Below are 22,376 nucleotides of genomic sequence, written 5' to 3'. Positions count from 1 at the left end.
GAGGCCCATCCCACAGAACAGCCGTGCTGCTTCAGTGTAGCTGACGAGCACGTACTGAAAGGGCACGCTCGGGATCCTAGCCGGGGGCTCAGGAGGGGAGTAACTGAGTGAGCGTTACTCCCTCTATCAAGGGGAGGAAGGCCCCGCTGAAATATTGTGAGCTCTTAACAGCTCCTCTGTTCCGTAATCAATCAGCAGTGCCCTCTTAAGGAGCTCAGAAACCCTACCTACGCTCCCGTGCCAACCTCAGAGATAAACAGCAGACCCGTAAAAGACGACAGCACGCGAGCTAGGGGTCAGTGTGCGCGGTGTCTCTCCCTGTGCTGTGTGCAGACCACCTGTTCACCTTCACCCTGCACTGTGGGAACGTGGCTCTATTATAACCGCTCAGCACGCCGCCCCCCCCCCCCCCCCAAACAGAACCCGTGAGCTGTTGCCTTGGTTTTTGCTTGCGCTCTGGAACTTTTGTCGCTTCCCAGAAACGTCCCGCAGGGGAGGGAACCAACAGAAACAAGCCAGTTTCAGAGAGGCCCAGGCTGGAGTGTCACTGTCACCAAAGGCTAAACTAGGAAATGCTGGGCTAATCGGCTTAGGCCAACCAGCCCATCTCTGCCCTTCCTCCTGCAGGGTGTGTGGAGGGGAAAAGCTTGGCCGCGCCCGTTTCTCGCTCACCGTCTTGTCTTCTCTTGCAGCGGGCACAGAAGTTTGCAACGGCGGCCCGGCACCCCAGTCTTCCACCTGCTGCATCCTGTGAGCCGGTCAGCGGGCCCCCTGCCCCCTCACGCCACTGGGGCTGTGCCTCTAACCACTGGTACAAGAGGTTAAGAAGCCTGAGAAAATAACTGAAAACCATTTTGGATATTTTGAATTTTTTTAAGGTTTCTGTGTTTACGAACCAAAGCCAACTACGAACAATTTGAACAGTGTAGCCTACCTTACATTCATCCACCTTTTGGATGCATAGTAGTACCACCAAGATCTTCAAAAAGGGTCTGTGAACTGTGTGTCCAAAAGCACTGGGTGAATATATTCACGCTGCACGTGTATCTATGTGTATATGGGTGGAGAAATGGGTACATAGATGCCAATTCCCATCTGGTTTAGAAAAAAATATATGCACAAAAATTTAGAATAAAATCAACAGAAAACACACTGCCCTTTTTTATTTGGCGGAGGACGTTCACTTGTGACCAAGCGCAAGGTCCTGCCAGAAGGTGCAGGCTGTGAGAACAGCAGCGATCAGACCTGAGTGATCTGTGCAGAAAGCATCTGTAATAGACGCTGCCCAGGAGCTGCTCTGGACCGCGCTGACGGACCAGCGCCCGTGGCCTGCCCAAGTCCTCCCGCACCGCTGACGTTTCCTTCATGGGAGCAACCACAGGCCTCCAAGGACCTAACTAATGGTCCTGAGCCGGGAAGAAAAGCCAAGTCAGACCCAAATGGGACGATGCAAGACTCACGCTTGAAATGGGTACTAAATTACCTGACAGAAATTAAGGACTTTTAACCCATAACGTTAGCTCCAAAGCAAATGTGTCCAGATACTGGAAACTCTTCTTGGCTGCAGCCTTGGCCAGAACTGCAAGGCCGACTGAGTTGTTTTAAGGCCGTTCAAGATACTGCCAGCACTCCCAGTGGCGTGGGGCGGGGCGGGGGGAGATATGGACATGCCCCACAAAACCTTCAGCTCACAGTGGCACCTGGTGGTGACAAGGGCCTGCGACTGGGGGCTCCTCCAGGTTCGCAGGGGGACCCAGTGCCAGGTACCCACCCACCTCAGGATACCCCAGGGGGTGTGCACCATCACGCACTTCAGCCTCACCTTAACTGAAAACGGGGCTGTACACCACTTCTCACTTTCTCCTCATGTTTGCAGATGAACTCATTTGATAAATAAACTAGGGCTCTAAGCCTAGGCAACCTGCTCCCGGCACAAAAGTGGGAACAGCGACTTCTGACACCAGGCCCGGGGATGAAAGGCCACAGCCACCAGGGGTGGAGTCTGCCGTCTGCTCAGGCACAAAGGCCTAAGCCCCCTGAACACCTAGCTGCACCCCAGCCTGGTCCTCAGGAGGCCACATCCCCTCCCTGGGGTCAAGGGCAGAATGTGCAGGAGGGCGATGGAAATCCAGGTCCCAACCATAAAGGCATCAGGCCATCTCCACCCCCACCATCTGCAAAGCCTGCCCCTCCCCTGCCCATTCAAGGGTCTGGGCCAGGCTCGGAGCATAGAAGACCGAGCAGCGCTCACAACGCCTGGCCAGCCGTGTCTCTGCTACAGACTGCATCCTCTGGGCTCCGCCACAGACACCCCGGAGCAGGCAGCAGAGGTTCTGTGCATCCCGCGCGGTTTACGCACTGGCCACTGACTGGTTCTTCTGGAATCCCTCCCCATCCACACCCCACATGACCTGAGAAGGCAGGCACACAACTGCTCAGTCTGAGTCCAGAAACCAAACAACCGGGGACAGTAAAGGCAAGTCAGAGAATCACACAGTACAGGAGGCTTTATTCATCCACACTGCTCCGGGGAAAGGCAGGCTCACTTTAATATGCTGTCCTCTCGGGCTGAAAAATTGGAAGGAAAACACACGTGCCATTACACACTCGGGCCCTCCAAAGGGCCCACTTTCGACGTTGGGTGTTAAACCACCCGGTATCTCATGCCACGGGGAGCCTGGCTACGCTCTGCTGCCACTTCCATCCTGGGCCTTCCTTATCCCTGCCCGTCCTGATGGGAACCTGCTGCCGCAGGCAGGGAGACGTGAGCCTGGGTCTGCTCCTGGGGCCTCTCTGAGGGTGGCAGACAGTTCACCTCCAAGGCCTAGGGGCCCAGGCCTCACTAAAGGGAGTTATCACCGTGTACCCCCAGCACCCACACCTGCTCGCCCGCCCGCTCCCCCAGAGGAGGACCCAGGGGCCAGGAGGGATCAGACGGCGGCCCTTCCCCCACTGGGGGCTCATCTGGAGCGGCAGCTGTTTCTGAAAACCCGGGCGGAGAGCAGATCTGGGAGATTCGGCAACACCAGTACCTTCTGCCAGCTCTCTCTCAATGCGTCTCTGCTCATCCTGCTTCTTTTTCTCCTCAGCTGCTATCCTCCTCTCCTCCTCTGCCCGGGGTTTCAGGTAATCTGTTAAAGGAAAGCAAGGGGAGGGATGATATTAATGAACTTTTTCACCGAGGCGCTGAGTAAAAGGAACTCAATCCACAAGCAAAGTCATCTTCGAGTGCACTGTGAACGCCACAAGTACCTGCTTTACCTAGGTATACGCAAAGGCCTGACACTCACTCCTCAACAGAGAGCCCAACATGGAGGGCAGCTACAGGGTCCCCGCTGCTACCCCAGGCGTCTTGCCAGCCCTCACTCGGGCCTCTGTGCTGCAAGGGGCTGCCCAGCCAAACTACACGCCTGCCGCGGCGGCGCTCAAGGGTCCAGCCCGCTCGGGTTTCTGGGTCTGGCGCCTCCCGCCCTGCCCCCTCTCCTGCCCGAGCGCGTCTACTGCCCGGCACCCGAGACCCCGCACCGTCTTCGGGAAGCCCCGCGAGCGCCCCGTGGGCTAGGACGGCTGTATCCGCCTGTGGTCACTCACTGTAGCGCTTGGCTCCGTAGGCCACGCCGAGGAACAAGGCGGAGTAACGGCCGAGCTGCGGGGAAAGGGCGGTCAGAACCGGCGGAGCGGAACCGGGGTCCGGAGGCTTTCTCAGCCCGCGGGGCGGGGGTCCCGGGCGCGGGGGACGGGTGCGGGGAAGGGTGGGCTCGCACCCGCGGTGTCTGGGGCCGATGCGGGGGGTGGGAAATCGCAGCCTCCCGGTCGGGGCGAGGGAGGGTGAGAGAGGGGTGGCTGTCCCGCCGGGCGGAGGCCGGGCCGGAAGTCTCGAGCTCCGCGGAGTCGCTCACGCGCGGGCCCACACGGAGCCGAGCACCCGGCCGCGGCCGCGAAACCTGGTTCACCTTGATGAGCGGAGAAACCTGCACTGGCGGAACCATCTTGCCCGTGACCTTCGCACCGGAAGCACAACCTGGACCGACGAGGACGCCGCAAGGGCCCGGAAAACGTTGGAGACGCAGAAGCTCACTCGGGTGGGCGCATGCGCCGTCAGCAGCGAGAAGGCGCCGGCGCCGCCCCCTGGCGGCCGGAGGGAGAACGGCGCGCGCGCCCGTTCGCGGAGGGGTGACGTCACCAGGCGCGCGGCTCGCGACTGGCTCCGCATGCGCAGTGGCCCAGGCGGCACGTGCTGGTTCGGGTGCGACCCCTCCAGGCACTGACGTTTTCGGACCAGGTTGAGCACAAATCGAGGCCCGCACACCACAGGTACAAATATTTGAAAAGTTTAAGTCCACATTCCAAAGTGCGAAATAGAGTGCTCGCTATCCTCCCTCCCTGGGCTGTCCCGCCCCGCCCACTGCTGCAGTGCGGCCCCAGCCACCCCGAGGCTGGTCCAGGTCCGCAGCAGCCCCAGGTCAGCCCAGAGGACAGCCCAGGAAGGGGCTCGAGGCTCTGGGCAGGGAATCCGGGGTCCGGGGACAAAATGTAACCTGAGTGCAGGCCGGCTCCTGGCAGAGTGGGGTGGCCGTGGCCGGCCCCTCTGGGCTCACAGACAGGCCAGGCCGACCATGTGGCCTCCGAGTCGCTTCCCGGGACCGCACTGCCTGGGGTGCCCCCTCCTGCCATCCCCACCCCCGGTTCCGGACCCAGCGCCCCAGTAGAGCTAGAGCTTCCTCACCCTAGGAGCCTCTCCAGCAGAAGGGGACTTCGGGTTTTCCTGAGAAGGCCACCCTAGCAGAGCCTGCTCCCTGGGTCTCCCCGACTCTGGCGCTCAGGGTCATGCAGCCGCAAGCTTCAAGGTTCACATAAAACAGGCCCTCACTCTCACTTCTGCTGCCCTCTGTTGGGGAGGCAGGGGTTGCACTGGTGGGGTTCTCTGGCCCCCTCAGAGGAGAAGACTGGCTCCCCCAGATCTGTGGTCAGCCCCAGCGAAGACACAGCCGACCGAGCCCAGGTGTGCAAAGAGGCTGCCCAGAGATGGGCAGTGGTGGCCAGACAGCCTCCCAACTGAGCCTGCGGTGCTGACACATAGTTCCTATGGCAACGGGGCTAGGGAGTCTGGTGGGAGGACCACCCATGCCCTGTGCCCTGCGCTGCTCCAGGCATAAACTCCCAGAGAACCAGGGCTGGGGGCTCGCAGGCGTCCCCGCTCCACTGCTAGGGGAGATCACTTCCGATTCTAAAGAGAATAGAATGCAGGGACAAAAAGTCCAGGGCACGTAGAATGTGCTCAGTAAATCTGCACCAAGGCGAAGCCCCTCGGCAGCCACCAGGGGCCTGAGCAGACCCTGCTGCCTCTCCATTTGCTCGGGAATCCTGGCTCTGGGCCTTCCACTGGGAAACTAGTAAATCACCTGTGCTGTTTCCTGGGCTGGGAGTGGGAACTCCAAGGTGGATCCTACAGGGCAGCTGGGATCTTTTCTGAACCCTCTGAGGACTCCTCCCTGACACCCTTCCTCTGTGGCCTCTGCGGGGCCTGGGGTGGGGGGAGGGCTTCTTGACCCTCCCCCTCCTCACTCATTCCTTCCCAAGGAAGCTGTAAGCACACGTTGACTCCACAAAGCACAAAGTAACCCTCCTCCACCGCCCACATGCTGTGTGCCGTTGCTGAGCACCACCCTTCCACCTCTATCTTGCAGCCGGACAGATGACCTCAGAAGGCAAATGTGTTTTCCCTTCCCTGGATTTTAAAATAAACCAGAGTCCTCAGCAACTCCTTTTTCCAGAATCAAAAATAAATTTCTCTGGGGCTGAAGGTGGGGCCAGAGTGCTGGTGGGGGGACCACATACCAGTAGCTTCCACGGTGTTGGGGGGAGTGGTGGCCAGCCGAGGGCACACACAGGCCCAGGAACACACGCTTTCGGAAACCGCCCAGGGAAGACCCCTGAAGCTGGGGAGACCCACATTGGCCCAGAGTCCTTCCTGGGGACTGCGGGGTGGGGTCGGGGGGGCCCATCCAACCTGGCTCAGGACACAGGGGCTGCCTGCTGACACCGCTGCACCTGTCAGGGCCAGTTGTCCGTGCTGAATCCTGATATTCTCCCAGGAGCCAGGCTCTGCGGCTATCTTTAGAGCTGTACTCAGACCGAGGCCGGCCGCAGGGCACCTCCCCAGGGGCTCAGCTAGCCTCTTCTGGCCCTCCCCGAGTCTGGGTCTCCTGAGCACAGACCCCGTGGGCCTACCCCTCTCGGTGTGCTGTTCCCCACTCCCACAGCCCGGCCGAGGTCCGTCCCGGCGTCGCACCCAGGCCCACCCGGCTGGGAGTGATGGGGTCCCTGCGCAGCCCAGGCCCAGGTGTCCCACACAGGTCACACGTTAGCCCTCCAGGGGTCCTCCAGACAGAGCCCCCAGGAGCCCCCAGGTCCCTCCAGGTGAGTCACACCCCCCCCCCCCCCCCAGCCATGTTTCTCATGGTGAGCTGGTCCCGGGATCGCGGACGGCAGCACCTCAGGAGCACCACGTGACGGAGGGCGTGCGCCTCTCGCCTTGCAGCGCAGCAGGTGCCGTGTGGTTCAGCGATGTGCCCCTGAGGACCCCCACCCAGTGATTGCAGCTCATCCGATCCCCACCCAGACCTGGCCCCGGAGGCTCAGAAAACATTTTCTCCACGTATGAAACTGGAATCCCATCTGCCCACTTCATCTACCCACTGGCCTCCTCCTGCTCGGCCTGCAGACCCACCACCCCATCCCTTCCTGCCACTAACTCTGTACTTCCCCACCACCAAGGACCAGGGCATCTTCTCCCTGACTTTGTGGTGGCCTCCAACATCTGGCACCACCAGCGGGCATCTGGGCCAGGTTCCCTCCCCAGACTCTGCCCCTGGGGCCATGGTGTAGCAGGAAGATCTGGCTGAGTGCTGGGCCCAGCCCAGCCCAGCCCATATGGGCCATCCTCCATCCCAGAAATGTCATCCCCCTCTGAGGGCCAGGCAAGGAGCTCCCTGCCGTGGGGACAGGAGGGCTGGCCCCAGGGCTGGGGTCAGGGCCTGGGACGCCTCTGCCACCAAGGCGGGGAGGCCACGGCAGACAGGCATACTCGGGGAATGCTTGCTGACTGGCCACCGGGGTCATTCACAGTAACTGTGTGCAAGTCTGGGAAAGGTGCCCCTTCCTCTGGCTCCCGCAGTCCCCAGGCCCTTGACCCATGTGCAGGTCACCCCAGAGATGCACAGGAGCCAGGAGAACACAGGCTCCAGGGTGGGGGCAGGCGGGGAGGTGCCCGGAGGCTGGGGGCCTATGGAGCCAGCAGGATGGGGGCGTCTGACTCACGGCTGGCTGCCAGAGCTTGCTCTGCAGTTGCCCAGTCCCCCGGGTGGCCCTGAGCCTGTCCTTGTAGGGAGTGGCATCCAGAGTCTGAGCTGTCCTGGGGGACTGGGAGGGACTTAAGACAGGCGACCTCAGCGGGGAGGACCCAGACCACTGCACCGGGAAGACCCAGGCATGGTGAGCGCATCTGTACCTGATGTGCGTGTGTGACCGTGTGGATGGGGGTGTGTGCACATGTCGCACGCAGGAGTGTGCTCTGCCTGATTACGTGTGCACACAAGTTGAGCTTGTGCACGTGTGTGCGGGTCTTTGCCTGTGCTGGAGTTTGGGGGAGGTCTGTGCCCTATGGCAGCGCTGGTGACAGCCTGGGGCTGGAAGGTGGCGGTCCTGGCCTTCACCCTAGTGGGATCCCCAGAACAAGCCCTTCCACCTTCCGGCCGCCGGCACGGTTCATTTGCTCCTGGTCCTCCTGGCTGGACTGCAGACTGAGCACGGCATAGTTCAGGGGGCACCCTGGGTGCTGTGCTCTGTCAGGGGCCACCCAGGGGTCCCTCAACCACGCCAAGCACCTGCAGCTGCCCCAGCCCAGGGACACGGGCTTGGGGCCCCCTGCATCCCCAAATGCCATGGCCCACCCATCCTCTGCATCAGGTCTCCCCAAATGCCTGGGTGCCCCCAAGGAGACCCTCGGGAAGGCTGGGGGACCCTGAGCCTTGCTGTTCTCATCTCAGGCCAGCAGGAAGACCAAGAAGAAGGAAGGGGGGGCCCTGCGGGCCCAGAGGGCATCATCCAATGTCTTCTCCAGCTTTGAGCAGGCCCAGATCCAGGAGTTCAAGGAGGTGAGGCCCTGCTCTTGTACCGGGAACCCCTCCACCCAGAAGCTCATGCCTCAGGGGTCTCCTGGGGAACGTAACGCAGGTGACAAGACCCTCGATCCAGAGCCGGGAAAGGGGACGCCTGCCCTCACTCGGGGCAGCCCAGTGAACCTGGCCTCGGTTCCAGGCGTTCACGCTCATAGACCAGAACCGAGACGGCTTCGTTGACAAGGAGGACCTGAAGGACACCTACGCCTCCCTGGGTATGTGCCCCAGGGGCAGAACCCCAGCCCAGCACCCCGACGCCCCGCCCTCCGGCTCCAGGAGCGCCCGCCGGTTCCCGAGAGCCTGACCCGGCTCCCGTGGGCGCTGAGGGGAGGTGGGCCTCTCCTGGGGAGAAATTGCCCTCTCGTTTGATCAGAGCTGGCAGAGAGCATCACGGGGAGGGTGGCACAGCCCGAGCACGGGCATCCCGGAGCGGGCGGCGGGGTAAGGAGCTCGAGGAAGGGGCTGATGCCTCTGCGCGGGGCGGGGCTGGCGCTCCCACCCCAGGCACGGGAAGGAGGCCCAGGAACGGGGCTGGGAGAGGCAGGGGGGCCTGCCGTGCTCCCCCGAAGAGCCACAGGCTCGTCCTTTGCAGGCGGCGCGGCCCAGCCCGCGGGCCTCCCTCGCCCCCACCTGGGGCGGCTGTCCTCAGCCTGAGGCGGCCCTGCCCTTGGAGCTGGGGCGGGGGCAGGCTGGTTTCTACCTTGGGGGTGCCCGCCTTTCCTCCAGGCCCCCTCACACCCAGGTAGCAGATCACAGGCCTTCTGGCTCCCCTCGCCCCTCAGTCCACCTCCCAGGGCTGGGGTGCAGAACCTGCGTCAACCATGCCTCGGCCAAGGGGGCCTGCACTGGCTCACCTCCCTCTCTCTGGTCTCCCCATCTTCGTTCTGGGGTTGCCTGGAGAATGATGGAGGGGGGCGGCCCCGGGGGGCACCTGCATGGACCACAAGGCAGCCAGGCGGGCGACACTCCTGCCCTGTGACCCCATCCCCATCCCCGACGTCTGCAACAGGCAAAACCAACGTCAAGGACGAGGAGCTGGACGCCATGCTCAAGGAGGCCTCGGGGCCCATCAACTTCACCATGTTCCTCAGCATGTTTGCGGAGAAGCTAAGCGGTGAGTGCCGGGCCAGCCCGCAGGTCTGCCAGCACAGTGGGTGCGCTTACTTGGTTCCAAGCACTTAGAGATCCGCACGTCTCACGTAAAAAACCACATTTGCAGATCTCTTGAAAAGCCCCAGGACCTGGCATTCTGGGACCCACCTCTGTGGGGCCCCGTCAGCCCCCCAGGGTGGGTGAGCTGACAGCCCAGACCCAACTCTTCGCCCACTGATGGGGACCTCCGTCCCTCACTGAGAACTCGCCCAGGTCTGGGCCTAGCGGGACCCAAGGGACCCCGAGAACGGTACCCCTGGGGTGGGAGCTGAGGGTCTCCCAGGTGCTCAGAGTGGGAAGGCCATTCAGGGCGCTGAGTGGGCAAGGGCGTGGACCCCAAGACGCCCAGGATTCAAGGCCCCCTGTGGGCAGGCACGGATGCCGAGGAGACCATCCACAACGCATTCAAGATGCTGGACTCCGACGGCAAAGGCAGCATCAACAAGGACTAGTGAGTGTGGCCGCGGGCGCCCGGGCATCGCCAGGGTAGGAGGGGTGCCAACCCCCCAGCCAGCTCTCAGGTCCGGATTGCCCTGCCCGGGATCCTGAGTCCCTCAGGGTAACTGAGGGCAGGATCAGCCCTGCCCATACGGGGCCAGTGGTCACTGCCGTTCAGACCATCGCTGGGTCTTTAGCCCCTTTGGGGGCTACTTCAGCCACAGGCCACGTGACCGGACCTATTCGGTGTGCCAGGCGCTGGCTCCCAGGGGTGTGGGGGTCAGGGAAGGCTCCCTGTGGGCACCCGCCCACCCCACCCCTGTGCCCAGAGGCACCTGCCCTGTGAGCGGGTGGGATTGAAGGCGGGCACACCCACCTCGGAGCGGCCCCGTCCCCCCATGTGGACCCTTCACGGGGCTCCCCCGTGGCCACCCCTCCAGTTCAGGGCTGTGCCTTCTCCCGAGCAGCCTAACTTGGCCCCTCCCTCCTGTCCTCAGCATCAGGCAGCTGCTCATGTCCCAGGCCGACAAGATGACTGCTGAGGAGGTCTGTCCCCTCACCCCCACCCCACCTCCTTCCCCAAGGCCCTCCGTGAAACCCAAGCATGGCTCTCGGGGCCCTGGGGGCTCAGGAGGGGGATGTGCCTCGGCCCCCAGAGGCTGCAGCCTTGGGGAGGGTGGGATGCCCGGTGTCCAGGAGGGGAGACACCCGCCCCGGCCCCAACCCTTGCTCTGCGGGGCCTCCCCCCACTTCCTTCCCCCCAAGCACGGAAACAAGACAGAGCCTGGGGTCCAGTTCCTGTAATTAATTCCCCTGCTGGCTGCGGCCTCGGGGACCCTCCCACTCCCTCCCACCCCTGCCTGGGCCTCACGACCCCCACCAAACTCGCAGGTTGACCAGATGTTCCAGTTCTCCACCATCGACGCTGCAGGCAACCTGGATTACAAGGCGCTGAGCTACGTGCTCACCCACGGGAAGGAGGAGGAGTGAGGGGCACCCCCACCCCCTGGGCTGTGGCCAGTTCAGTAAACGTGAACCCGCCAACCAGCCTGCGCGTGTCTCTTGCGGGGGAGAAGGGGTCCCCCCGGGGATGGGAGTGTCCATGAGGGCAGGAGGGCCTTCAGGGGGTGGGAGCGTCTGCCTGGGGTCCGCCCTCTGCCGCCAGCCCAGCCTGGCCCCACCTGCTCTCCCCACCTGTGCTAGCACCTGGCTGGGGGGCTGCTCATTCAGGGCTCAGCAGAGGCTGAGCATGGCTCTGGGATAGGCTCCTTCAAGGAAGGCCTTCCCCACACCTGTCCACTCCAGACTCAGCCATGCTGGGGCCCTCAGAACCCCCAGCTCACTCAGCGCCCCTCAGCCGGGCCCCCAGGCCAGGCCAGCCTCCCCATACGCAGCCGCTGCCCCAGCCACCCTGGGTCCGGCCTGGCCGCTGGAGCGCCCCGCCCGGTCAGCGGCCTCTTGTCTACACGGTGGCAGCTCTCCTGGCTACATCCACAGGGAGTCCCCTGGGCCAGACTGCCTGTGTCCGAGGACCACGGGCCCTCCGGATGCTGGCACCGTCCTGGCCTCAGGTGTGACTGGTGCAGCCGAGGGGACCAGGGCCTGCCTCTCCTGGCCCCCCCTTCACATCTCCAGGCCCACTTCTCATCACACCAAATGCTCCCCGGCCTCTGGTCCGCTGCAGGGGCCCCATGACATCTCAGAGGACTCCCAGGGGGAGGGAGGCAGAGCCAGGAGCACTGGCGCCAGAAGGGGCTGCTGGGGACGGGGGGCCGCGGTGGGGCCTCGGGGGGTGGCTACCGAGGTTGCCGGGCGCACGTCCTCCTGGACGGAGGAGCTGGCGTCAGCCTCGGCCTGCAGGCGCCGCTATGGGGTGGGGAGGAAGCACCCCAAGGCAGCTGAAGAGGGCGCACGGGCCGGCCATCAGCAGCGTGGGCGCTGGGGAGACGTGGCCCAGCTCTGCCGAGGCTCCCCAAGTGCCAGAGTGCCCACCCGGGTGCAGGGGACCCGGGACCCCACTAACCATGACCTCAGAGTGAGCCCGGGGACAGGCCCTGTCCCAGCCCCAAGAGGCCCCAAAGGTGGGTTCACAGCCCTGAGCCCCGAGGTCACCGCACCAGGTCTGGGGACGTGAGCGTGCAACACGCCGTCTCTCTGGCAGCCGACCCCACTCCCGTCTCTCTCACGCTCTCGGTCTCTGTCTCTGTCTTTCTCACTCTCTGACTCTCCCTGTCTCTCTTTGATCTCATTTCAAAACCAGTCACATAGGGGTTAGAGGTTGAGCTCTCCTAAGGGCCTCAGGGCTGCTCCCACCAGGCTGAGCCTGAGGTTCGGCTTGTTGCCCTCTGACCCCACCCCGACGCCCCCAACCCCCACCGAGGGTGCCCTGCACCCACCCACCAAGGACAGCGGAAGTCGCCAAGAGGCCCGTGGAGGGGAGATTCCCAGGGCTGGGTGGGGGCCGACCTGCTGGCCTGCGCCCACGGAGCCCCACAGGCTGCAGCCCTCACCCTTCAGGCCAGCAGGTCCTGGCCGTTCCGGCAGGTGGAGAAGGACGGCTCCACGTGGTGCACGGTCGGGGAGGTCAGCAGCGCCATGATGAGCACACCCTCGGCCTGCCTGCCCAGCACGAGAACCTCAGCCCTGCCCGGGGCACTGCCTGCTGCCCCGGCACCCGTACTCATCCTGAGGGCAGGGCGCTGCTCTGGTCACCATGGGCCCTGCGGCCAGCCCAGGCCAGCACACGGCAGGCGCTCAGGTCACCTGCTGTGTGGCCTGGGGGGGGTCAAGGGGAGGGCCTCTGGGTCCCCAGGGAAGCGTTGGGGGATGGGCACCCACCCCAGCACGAGGACCAGGCCCACGGCCCACCCTCAGCCACAGGGAAGGAGCACTCGACAACCAGCTGCATGGCGACAGGCGCCGCTGAGAAGCAAAGAGCCCCAGCAGCGAGCAGGTGGCGGCCAGCGCAACGGTCTGTCCCCCCAGCTGGGACACCTGGGGGCAGCGAGCCGCACAGATGGATGCGGCAGGAGCCAGACGTGCCACAGCCCTAGACGCCCAGACCCAGCCAGGCCCTGCACCGGGGGTGGGGGGGGTGGGGTCGGCGCCGTGCCCAAGGTCGGAGAGGCCATGCAGCCTGTCCCACTCAGGGCCCAGGCCAACGAGCAGTGCCTGGGCCGGAGTGGGTCTGGATGTCCGTTACGGCCGACCTGCCAACTCCCCCACCCCGGCGCACCCCACTTTGACTCGTGCAAGGTGGTCTTGGCTCAGAGGACTCTCACCAGGCCAAAGGCCACGCAGACCAGAGATGTCAGGCAGAGGCCGATCTCGACAGCTCCAGTGAAATGCTTGGTCCGGTCCACACACAGGCCAAGAGGCAGCACCCTCAAGACCCCAAACGCAAAGAAGGGAGCCCCACAGAGGCCTGCAAATTCCTGGAGGAGGAGAGGAGGCGGGGGCACCCTGTCACCTGGGCCCCAGGAGGGGGCCCTCATCCTTAGGATGCATGCTATCACCGGGGAGCCCACGGCAGCATCACTGAACGGAGCCTGAGGCCCAGGCAGGACGACACGGAAGGCTTGGCTGCACCATTGGCTGGGGGAAGAGGTGTCCTCCCCTGGAGGTGCCATTTCCCTGTGTTACCCCCACCCAGGATCTCAACAATTGCTAGAGAAAGGGCCTGGCTGCTACAGACACCCCTCAGTGCCGGTCACCCCTGAAAAACTGGGAACACAAGGGGCCCGAACCCCACACCCAGGGCTGATGCAGACAGTGGAGGGCACGGCCAGAGATGCTATGAGCAGAGTAAGGCCCTCTCCTCTGCATCTCCAACATCAGAGGGTCCCACAGGGCTGGGGTGGGCGGGGCATGGGGGAAAGCGCCACACGAAATCCCAGTGGAACACACTTGGGCTCTGCCAGCACCCCTTCCCCACAGCCACCACCCCACTGTCTGCAGACACAAATTTTCACACAGCATCTCAGTAGCACCCACATCACCCCGTCCAGGTGTGGAAACCCAGTGCCTGGGGAGGTCATTGGCCATTCCACAGCCACCAGCGGGAGACCAGCAGCGGAAGAGAGCCCGTGGGGTAACAGGCCCCCAAAGCTCCGCCCTGCCCCGGGGCCCCCAGGGCGGGGCCGGCAACCAAGCTGGAGTAGCCATTCACGCAGAGGACCTGCTCCAGGAAGGACAAGAAGCTGGAGAAGATGCCAATGCTGCCCCCAAAGCATGTGGCCAGGAGCCAGGATGACGTAGGCCATGTTCCTTGAGAGCTAAAGGGGAGGGGCTTTAGGTAGTAGAGTCATTTTCACAATGTTGATTCTTCCGATCCAAGAACATGGTATATCTCTCCATCTATTTGTATCATCTTTAATTTCTTTCATCAGTGTCTTATAATTTTCTGCATACAGGTCTTTTGTCTCCTTAGGTAGGTTTATTCCTAGATATTTTATTCTTTTTGTTGCAATGGTAAATGGGAGTGTTTTCTTAAGTTCACTCTCAGATTTTTCATCATTAGTGTATAAGAATGCCAGAGATTTCTGTGCATTAATTTCATATCCTGCTACTTTACCAAATTCATTGATTAGTTCTAGTAGTTTTCTGGTGGCATCTTTAGGATTCTCTATGTATAGTATCATGTCATCTGCAAACAGTGAAACTATGTTGAATAAGAGTGGTGAGAGTGGGCAACCTTGTCTTGTTCCTGATCTTAGTGGAAATGGTTTCAGTTTTTAACCATTGAGGATGATGTGGCTGTGGGTTTGTCATATATGCCCTTTATTATGTTGAGGAAAGTTCCCTCTATGCCTACTTCTGCAGGGTTTTTTTAATCATAAATGGGTGTTGAATTTTGTCAAAAGCTTTCTCTGCATCTATTGAGATGATCATATGGTTTTTCTCCTTCAGTTTGTTGATATGGTGTATCACATTGATTGATTTGCAAACTACCACTGGCATTTTTCACAGAACTAGAACAAAAAAGTTCACAATTTGTATGGAAACACAAAAGACCCCGAATAGCCAAAGCAATCTTGAGAACGAAAAATGGAGCTGGAGGAATCAGGCTCCCTGACTTCAGACTATACTACAAAGCTACAGTAATTAAGACAGTATGGTACTGGCACAAAAACAGAAATATAGATCAATGGAACAGGATAGAAAGCCCAGAGATAAACCCACACACATATGGTCACCTTATCTTTGATAAAGGAGGCAAGAATATACAGTGGAGAAAAGACAGCCTCTTCAATAAGTGGTGCTGGGAAAACTGGACAGCTAATGTAAAAGTATGAAATTAGAACACTCCCTAACACCATACACAAAAATAAACTCAAAATGAGTTAAAGACCTAAATGTAAGGCCAGACACTATCAAACTCTTAGAGGAAAACGTAGGCAGAACACTCTATGACATAAATCATAGCAAGATCCTTTTTGACCCACCTCCTAGAGAAATGGAAATAAAAACAAAAATAAACAAATGGGACCTAATGAAACTTAAAAGCTTTTGCACAGCAAAGGATACCATAAACAAGACCAAAAGACAACCCTCATAATGGGAGTAAATATTTGCAAATGAAGCAACTGACAAAGGATTAATCTCCAAAATTTACAAGCAACTCATGCAGCTCAATAACCAAAAAACAAACAACCAATCCAAAAATGGGCAGAAGACCTAAATAGACATTTCTCCAAAGAAGATATACAGATTGCCAACAAACACATGAAAGAATGCTCAACATCATTAATCATTAGAGAAATGCAAATCAAAACTATAATGAGATATCATCTCACACTGGTCAGAATGGCCATCATCAAAAAATCTAGAAACAGGGCTTCCCTGGTGGCGCAGTAGTTGAGAATCCACCTGCCGATGCAGGGGACACGGGTTCGTGCCCTGGTCCGGGAAGATCCCACATGCCGCTGAACGGCTGGCCCCGTGAGCCACGGCCACTGAGCCTGCGCTTCCGGAGCCTATGCTCCGCAACAGGAGAGACCACAGCAGTTAGAGGCCCGCATACCGGAAAAAAAAAAAAAAATCTAGAAACAATAAATGCTGGAGAGGGTGTGGAGAAAAGGGAACACTCTTGCAATGTTGGTGGGAATGTAAATTGATACAGCCACTATGGAGAACAGTATGGAGGTTTATTAAAAAACTAAGAATAGAACTACCATATGACCCAGCAATCCCACTATTGGGCATATACCCTGAGAAAACCATAATTCAAAGAGTCATGTACCAAAATGTTCATTGCAGCTCTATTTACAATAGCCAGGACATGGAAGCAACCTAAGTGTCCATCAACGGATGAATGGATAAAGAAGATGTGGCACATATATACAATGGAATATGACTCAGCCATAAAAAGAAACGAAATTGAGTTATTTGTATTGAGGTGGATGGACCTGGAGTCTGTCATACAGAGTGAAGTTAAGTCAGAAGGAGAAAACCAAATACCGTATGCTAACACATATATATGGAATCTAAGAAAAAAAATGTCACGAAGAGCCTAGGGGTAGGATGGGAATAAAACACAGACCTACTAGAGCATGGACTTGAGGAAATGGGGAGGGGGAAGGATAAGCTGTGACGAAGTGAGAGAGTGGCATGGACATATATACACTACCAAACGTAGGGTGGATAGCTAGTGCGAAGCAGCCGCATGGCACAGGGAGACCAGCTCGGTGCTCTGCGACCACCTAGAGGGGTGGGGTAGGGAGGGTGGGAGGGAGGGAGACGCAAGAGGAAAGAGATATGGGAACATATGTATACGTATAACTGATTCACTTTGTTGTAAAGCAGAAACTAACACCATTGTAAAGCAATTATACTCCAATAAAGATGTTAAAAAGGGGGGGGGGGGGCTGCTCAGTCCAGGAGCTCCAGCAGCACAGCCAGAGGCTCCCCGGGGCAGCCCCGCCCCCTTCCCCTCCTGGCCTCCCCCGGCCCCGCCCCCGGATCCCACAGTACACGGGGCACTGACCAGCTCCAGCCCGGCTAGGCACTTCTGTGAGGTGGAGTGGACAGCCCCCGCGGAGGGCGGGGTGGGGGGCGTGCTCTCCCAGACGCAAGCAGTGGCCAGCAGGGATGATGCAGATGTCCAGCTGAGGGGAGGGCATGCACGAGTGCACTCGCGTGTGGGTGCCTCACGCGCGCTGCTCCAGGCTCCTTGCCGGCTACCCCCACAGGCCATCCCCAGGTGGACGTCGGCAAGCCCCGTGCTGGGCCTGCTCTGCTTTGTTGCATTTGGAAACCCAGCTTTCAAAATACCACCCACAGATGACTGCAACAGCGACAGCCTCAGCTCAGCCCTCTCCGGGAGCTTCATCCAACGGCCACCTGGAACCCCCCTCCCACCTCTGTGAATGACCCCAACACTCGCCCAGCTGGAAGCCCCTCTCACCTCAGCGCACCTCCAAACCCCCAGCCCTGAGCCTGCCCCACCCGATCAAAGCCCTGGCTCTCTCCCTGGACACTCCGGGCACACCCTTGGCTCTCCGAGTCATTCTGGACCAGATGGAGTCACTCTCCCCTCAGTCGCCCCCCGAGGTGTCCATCACGCCAATGCTCGCCCCCTGGGCTGACCCTTCCCGCCACCCTCTCCTTGCTCAGCGGACACACTGGCCTCTGGCTGCAGGCCCCAGCCCTCAGCCTCACGTCCACCTCAGAGTCTGCTGGTCCCTCATCTCCCTCCCTTGCCCCCCACAAACGCTTCCTCCTGCTCCAGCCGGCCTCTCGCTTCTCTGGAGCTGTCTCCCCGCTAAGGAAACCGCTGGACATCCGGGCCCTGGAGTGGCGCCTGATGCTGGGAAGGTGGCCAGTACTTGCACGTGAGGAAACCCCACGTGCATGGAGTGCGCCCCATGTGTGACCGCAGAAGGTGGCAAGTGCACACTCACACAGACAGGTGTGGACGCACGAGCCCACCACTATGGCACTCAGTGCGCACACACACTGGCACACACAGCCCATAAACATACACACACACGTGCAAACACGTAGCCACTCGCGCACCGACACACTCCACACCGTACACACAGGTGCACACACATGCACACGCACACACACTCACGTCCGTGCACTCCTGAGCTCCCTCACCATCAAGGGGATGTCCTCCTCCTTCTTCACCAGGCTGAGAGACAGCAGGTTGGCCACCAGGATGCCCAGGGGTTTTGCTGAATGGATAGGGACATGTGTCAGCTCAGAGCGGCAGGCTGGTCCCCAGCCCCCAGGAGGAGTCCTCACCCTCCAAGAGCGGGGAGCGCAGAGGTGCCGGGCCACGCGCTAAGCCAGCGGGAACGTCGGCCCCACCCCCGGGACTCACACACGTGCTGATCGTGTTGGCTGTGGCTCTCTGGTGCTCGGGAACCCACAAGGCGGCCAGCTTGGCTGGAGAGATGACCAGGATTGGGGCGAGGGCACAGAGGCTCTGCCCACCCATGAGGAAAGCAAATGGGTCCTGGCTGCTGGTGATCATGCAGGGCTGGGAGCAGATCACGCTCCCCGCAAAGTTCAGCCATGCACATAGGATGGTCTGCAGGGCTGGGGTCAGAAGAGCTGCCCAGCAGCCCAGACTACGCCCTCCAGCACCCCAACCTCCACCCACCATGCAGTGGCTGGGCACCACGATCTAGGGAGGAGGTCATGGCTCTCGAGCCCACACTCGGGGACCCCACCCGTCCCAGAGCGGGCCTCGGTGTGGGGTCCAACTCGCCGCCCAGCGGGGCCCAGCAGAGTCCAGAACCCAGATGGCCACCACGCCGAATGGGATGGACACCACAAGGCAGACCAGTGAGAGCCAGTCGATCTGCTCGGTGGAGAGTAGGAAGTGCCGGGTGATCGTGTCAGCCACGGGTGCGAAGCTGAGCCACAGCTGTGGACACAGGCCAGCACCAGCCCAGGAGGCGCTACAGACTCCACAGCTGCCTGCTGTCCTGGGTGTGGCTGGCTGGTCTGCGGGAGGAAAAGGCCCAGCGGTCCTGTCAGGGCCGGGTTTCCACCCGGTCACACCCGAGGGAAGGCACGGAGCGGGGGCTCAGCCAGCACGCCCGGGCCGCGGACCAGCAGCAGCTTTGCAGGCGCTTTGCAGCCGTGGTCCCGGGGGCAGACAGAGGCCAGCAACCTGGCTGGAGCCCGCAGGACAGCAAGTCCCGCCCAGGACCGACCCTCCAAGGAGAAGGCCCGAGGGCCGTCAGCAGAAGAGAGGTGGCCACCGTGCGGGGGTGGGAAGGGGCACCTAGACTGGGTGCGGCGAGAGCTGGAGCACGGGAGAGGGCCCCCCGCCCCCAGCCACGGGGATGCTTAGTTTGCCCAGATGGGCCAGGCAGAGGAGCACACCGGGGGCCACTCAGAGGACACTCAGTGCCTGTGGGGGACACCCAGGTGGACAAGGGCTTACTGCAGGAGGGAAGGGGAGGCAGGCCTGGCTTGGCGCGGAGCTGAAGGTGTCGCAAAACAAGCCAGTGAGCACTCCGACTGGGCGGGGGACCCAGCAACGCCGAGCTCGCCCCGGGCCACGCCCCCCACAGTGGAGGCCACGTACGAGATCCAGGCTTCCTAACCCACACAGAGCTCTGACCACAAAGCCTCACACGACACCGAGCTTAGGCAACAGCTGCCTTTCCTTCCCTTTTTTCAGGACAGAGCCGGGCGCAGATCTCCCAGGTTTAGGAGGCGCTCCACGCAGGCCCGGCTGCTTCCTGCCCGGCCTGATCCCGCGGCGGGAAAGCCTGGTGTCTGGTTGCCCCACCTGCCCTGCCGAGCAGCCAAGCTCATCCCTCGCCAGCCTCGCCCCAGCCTCGTTCCTCCCCAGAGCTTGTGGCCGGAGGGGCAGAGGCAGGTCTAAAACACACACAGCGACGTGGGGACAACTGTTTGCCCCCATTGCACAACATTTCCCTCCCACCTGTTCCCGGCCTGCCAGGTGCCCCCGCGCGTCCTTTGAGAACACCGGCAGCCGCCCCGCATGCTGGCTCTTACCCAGACCCTCTCCGGGGCCACCCAGACCTCATTCCAAGCACAGCCCCACCTGCCCTTCAACTGCCCCTCCGAACCCAAGGGCCCTGCTCATCTGGCTGCGAAGGGAGTAAGCAAGGGGCCACGTGGACTTGGCCAGGCACTCCTGATGGTCCCTGCTCCCTGTCGTGACCACGCAGGGATCATGACAATTCCTGGTGCGATTCTTGTTTGCTCCACAATGACCTGTGAACGAGAGAAGTGCAGTGGGACAGCCTCGGTGTCCAAGGACCTTCTCAGGGCCGCCCGATGCCTGGCCACCCCCAGACTCATCAGAGCAGCTCAGGGGCCTGGGGGAGACTGCTGCTCTGCATTCTCAGACCAATGCACCCAAACCCAGTTCTGGCTTCACAGCGTCTAGACACAGGGACATGGTGAGTCCTGCAGAGAAAAGAGGCTTCTGGAGTCCCGGCAGACCCCAGGCCCAGGCTGCAGAAGCCACCTGTCCCAGCATGGGGCTAGCCAGCAAGGAGAGGAGGGAAAAGGCCCCAAGAAGTTTGGAATGACATCCAAGAGGGGCTGCCGCCCGAGAACCTCTCCGAGGCGGTGTCTTCCTGCCTCGCCTGCCACCTCTCCTCCTCTCGGTCTCTGCTTCTGACTGTCCCTCGGCTGCTCGGCGCCTCCCTGAGCTGTGGGTCTCGCTGCCACCTGCAGCTCTGCACTATGTGATTGTGGCCACCCGAGGCTGCCCAGCCAGTCCCTGGGATCCTGAGGGAGGCCAAGCGATGTTCCTTCAGGCAGACGCGGCAGCACAGGGGAGGGGAGCCCTGGGAGCCGGTGCGGGCAGCGCTGCAGCCTGATCCCCAGGGAAGGAGGCCCCTTGGGGTCAGGTTTGGGAAGGGCACGCAGATAGATGCCTGCCCAGGGCACACGAGGGTGGCCCAGCCCAGGGCTGGAAGGGAGGAGAGAGGTCCACTGGCTGAGCCTGGCAGGCAGCGTGTGATGGGCTGCGCAGGGCGACTGGGGCCTCAGGGGTGGGTCGGGGGGAGAAGCAGGTAGGGAGAGCTGGGTCTCTGGAACTGGCTGACCTGCTTCTCTGGTCTCGGGGGCTGTGGTCATGAACACAGTCCCAGACAGCAGTGCGGACAGTTCTAGAACAGGTGACAGGTCACTGCAGACCCCAGCTGGGTAGCTATGAAGAGAACGGTTGGGCAGGTAAGGAAGGCCTCCTGTGAGGGACCTTGGAACTGAGTCAGAAACCCAAGGAGGGCGTCCGGGGCACAGGTAAGGGGGTGGGGAGGGCAAGAGCCAGAGCCAGATGCGAAGGCCTGTGCCAGGGGCTGTGTTTTGCAGAAGGGAGGGGGGGCCCACTGGAGGAGACCTTCTTGGCTGTGGACAGTGACCCCCGCCTGCGGCAGGAGAGGGAGCCTTTCCAAACCAGCGAGGGTCACAGGACCCACGCGCAGTCACCGCGGGGGCAGACACCAGCCCCGTCCTCCCTGCTCAGCCACGGCCAGGGAAGGGGCGCTCCGTCCCGGTTCCACCCCGAGGTCGCCGGCGGCCCCGCCCCCGCGCAGACCCCGAGAGGTCCGGCCGCAACCGGGTTCTCACCGCCCGATTCTCCGGAGAGGCGGGCGCCCGGCGAGCCCCGGGACACCGGCGGGTGCGAGGGCGCGAGCACTTGGGCGCGACAGCCGAGGCTCAGCGGGGTCCCGGCCTCGGCTCGCACCCGCACCCCAGCCCCCAAGCCCCGAGCCCCGGACCGTGCTGTTGGAGCAGGTGAGCAGGCTGAGCGCCAGCAGGAAGACGCAGCGGTGCGCGCAGGCGCGGCGGCCCCCAGCGCCTCCGGGCGGGAGTCGCGGCGGCCCCGCCGTCGCCGCCGCGCGCCGCCTGCCGGGCTCTGGAGCGGCGCGTGGGCTGGCGCCGCCCTCGGGGTGGAGTCGGGCAGTGCCCGCCCCGGGGGCAGGGGTCACCACCCCGCCAGGCGGAAGAGGGACGAATTCCCCCGTCGGCCGGGACAGAAGCCAGCCGCAGAAACAAGAACAAGGTCCCCTCGCAGGGGTCAAGCCGGGGGGTGGGGGTGGGCTGGGGCAGGACAGGGCGCCGGGAAGTCACCGACCCGCAGGGGTCCTCACTTCCTGAAAGGGGTCGTGGAAAGGTCCTTCCGCCCCCCCGCCCCGCCCCCCGCCAATTCCTGAGGTCCAGACAAGTCACAGTGAGCAGCTGGAGGCCAGCCTGGAGGAGGAGGCTGGGGTCCGTCTGCGGATCGCCTCGAATCCGTACTAGTCATAAGACTCAGCCCAGTGGGGCAGAGGTAGTCCAATCAGAGCAAGGAAGGCGGGGCCACCTGTCCTCCGACGGGGGAAGGGCTGTGCCAGAGCCCCTCCCACCTGGTTATTATCTGCAGTTTCCAGCTGAGAAGACAGAGGGGGCAGAGCTAGGAGATGTAGGTTTCGATGCGCTGGAAGGTAGGGAGGAGGGAGGACTGCCTTGTCCCTCTTCCACAAGAGCTCCCCCGTGGGCGCAGGAAGTCTCTTGTCCAGATTCCTCCCTCCGCCAAGGTCCACTTTGGACATCTCTCCATGACTCTCCTAGTATTACTCGTCCTGAGGTCACCTGTGTAGCTCCCTGTGTGGGGCTGACATACAT

The 22,376-nt window shown here is 61.6% G+C and overlaps 4 protein-coding genes across 4 annotated transcripts in view; 2 read left to right on the top strand and 2 right to left on the bottom strand.

Moving 5' to 3' along the window:
• PDE6B (phosphodiesterase 6B) overlaps positions 1–1,144 on the top strand; it is a 30,165-nt gene extending 29,021 nt beyond the window's left edge. Inside the window, exon 22 of the mRNA XM_059067400.2 lies at positions 693–1,144. Within this exon, the coding sequence (XP_058923383.1) occupies positions 693–754 (62 nt within the window). The 3' untranslated portion in view covers positions 755–1,144. The remainder of the gene's footprint in view (positions 1–692) is intronic.
• A 1,337-nt stretch (positions 1,145–2,481) lies between these two features.
• ATP5ME (ATP synthase membrane subunit e) lies at positions 2,482–4,883 on the bottom strand. The gene is made up of 5 exons (XM_059067428.2): positions 4,727–4,883; positions 3,954–4,264; positions 3,592–3,646; positions 3,033–3,131; positions 2,482–2,568 (listed from the first exon to the last, which is right to left on the bottom strand). The coding sequence occupies exons 2-5, from the start codon at positions 3,987–3,989 to the stop codon at positions 2,543–2,545; spliced, it is 216 nt and encodes a 71-aa protein (XP_058923411.1). The 5' UTR covers positions 3,990–4,264; positions 4,727–4,883; the 3' UTR covers positions 2,482–2,542.
• Positions 4,884–7,426: 2,543 nt separating this feature from the next.
• Positions 7,427–10,798, top strand: MYL5 (myosin light chain 5). The gene is made up of 7 exons (XM_067036981.1): positions 7,427–7,494; positions 8,049–8,156; positions 8,320–8,395; positions 9,190–9,294; positions 9,705–9,783; positions 10,268–10,316; positions 10,662–10,798. The coding sequence occupies exons 1-7, from the start codon at positions 7,492–7,494 to the stop codon at positions 10,758–10,760; spliced, it is 519 nt and encodes a 172-aa protein (XP_066893082.1). The 5' UTR covers positions 7,427–7,491; the 3' UTR covers positions 10,761–10,798.
• A 1,435-nt stretch (positions 10,799–12,233) lies between these two features.
• SLC49A3 (solute carrier family 49 member 3) lies at positions 12,234–22,376 on the bottom strand. Its single transcript, XM_067036260.1, is given in 11 exon segments — positions 12,234–12,429; positions 12,639–12,701; positions 12,704–12,764; positions 13,052–13,204; positions 13,918–14,036; positions 16,752–16,876; positions 17,845–17,947; positions 18,097–18,161; positions 18,449–18,645; positions 21,491–21,655; positions 22,344–22,376. Coding segments are annotated over 11 exon segments (1,230 nt in total). The 3' UTR covers positions 12,234–12,283.

The sequence above is a fragment of the Kogia breviceps genome, chromosome 6 (assembly GCF_026419965.1).
Source record: "Kogia breviceps isolate mKogBre1 chromosome 6, mKogBre1 haplotype 1, whole genome shotgun sequence".
NCBI classification, from domain to species: Eukaryota; Metazoa; Chordata; class Mammalia; order Artiodactyla; family Physeteridae; genus Kogia; species Kogia breviceps.
This window is presented reverse-complemented; position numbering and strand designations above follow the sequence as displayed.